At 40.5% G+C, this 536-nt stretch overlaps 1 protein-coding gene across 1 annotated transcript in view; it reads right to left on the bottom strand.

Annotated features, from left to right (window-relative positions):
* The window catches only part of LOC107458252 (WRKY transcription factor WRKY24), a gene marked incomplete in the record, with an annotated part of 3,887 nt that extends 3,521 nt beyond the window's left edge, over positions 1-366 (bottom strand). The window contains 1 exon segment of the mRNA XM_016076449.3: positions 15-366. Coding sequence (XP_015931935.1) covers positions 15-222 — 208 coding nt within the window.
* Positions 367-536: the final 170 nt, after the last annotated feature.

Here is a 536-nt window from a genome sequence, read left to right as displayed (position 1 = left end):
AGGAGAAATGGGAAGTGGAGAGAGAGGCAAAGACGGTGGTGGTGTAGACTTGAACTTAGGAACACCAACAGCAGCAGCAGAAGCACGAGGCTTGTCTTCAGCGGAAGAAGCTAAGAGTTCAGAGAAAGAAGTGGTCATGAATGGGTGTGTCGAGAAAGTGAAGTTATTGGTATAAGAATTGGAAGCAGAAGTAGTGTCTAAGGTACCAGAAGAAGATGCCATAAGAGAAATGGTTGTGAACGGTGTTTAGAGAGGAAAATCTTTGAAAGAGAGAGGGTGTGAAGGATTTAATAAGAAAGAGAGAAGAGAGGGAAGATGAAGAAGAGAGAGGAAGATGAAAGAAGGGGTCACGTATAGCACAAGGCTTTGCGTGCTATTGGATGAAGGATGGTTCTCAGAACCTAGTGAAAATATGAGAGGGGATTGGCATTGCTTTGACCGTGGAAAATCCGCTTTATTTTTTTTCTTTTTTTGCCAACGTGTACATTTTTTTTTCTGAATGTTTAATTTTCTTTTTTTTTTTTATATGGTGGTAT

The sequence above is a fragment of the Arachis duranensis genome, chromosome 7, assembly GCF_000817695.3.
Source record: "Arachis duranensis cultivar V14167 chromosome 7, aradu.V14167.gnm2.J7QH, whole genome shotgun sequence".
Classification (NCBI taxonomy): Eukaryota; Viridiplantae; Streptophyta; class Magnoliopsida; order Fabales; family Fabaceae; genus Arachis; species Arachis duranensis.
This window is presented reverse-complemented; position numbering and strand designations above follow the sequence as displayed.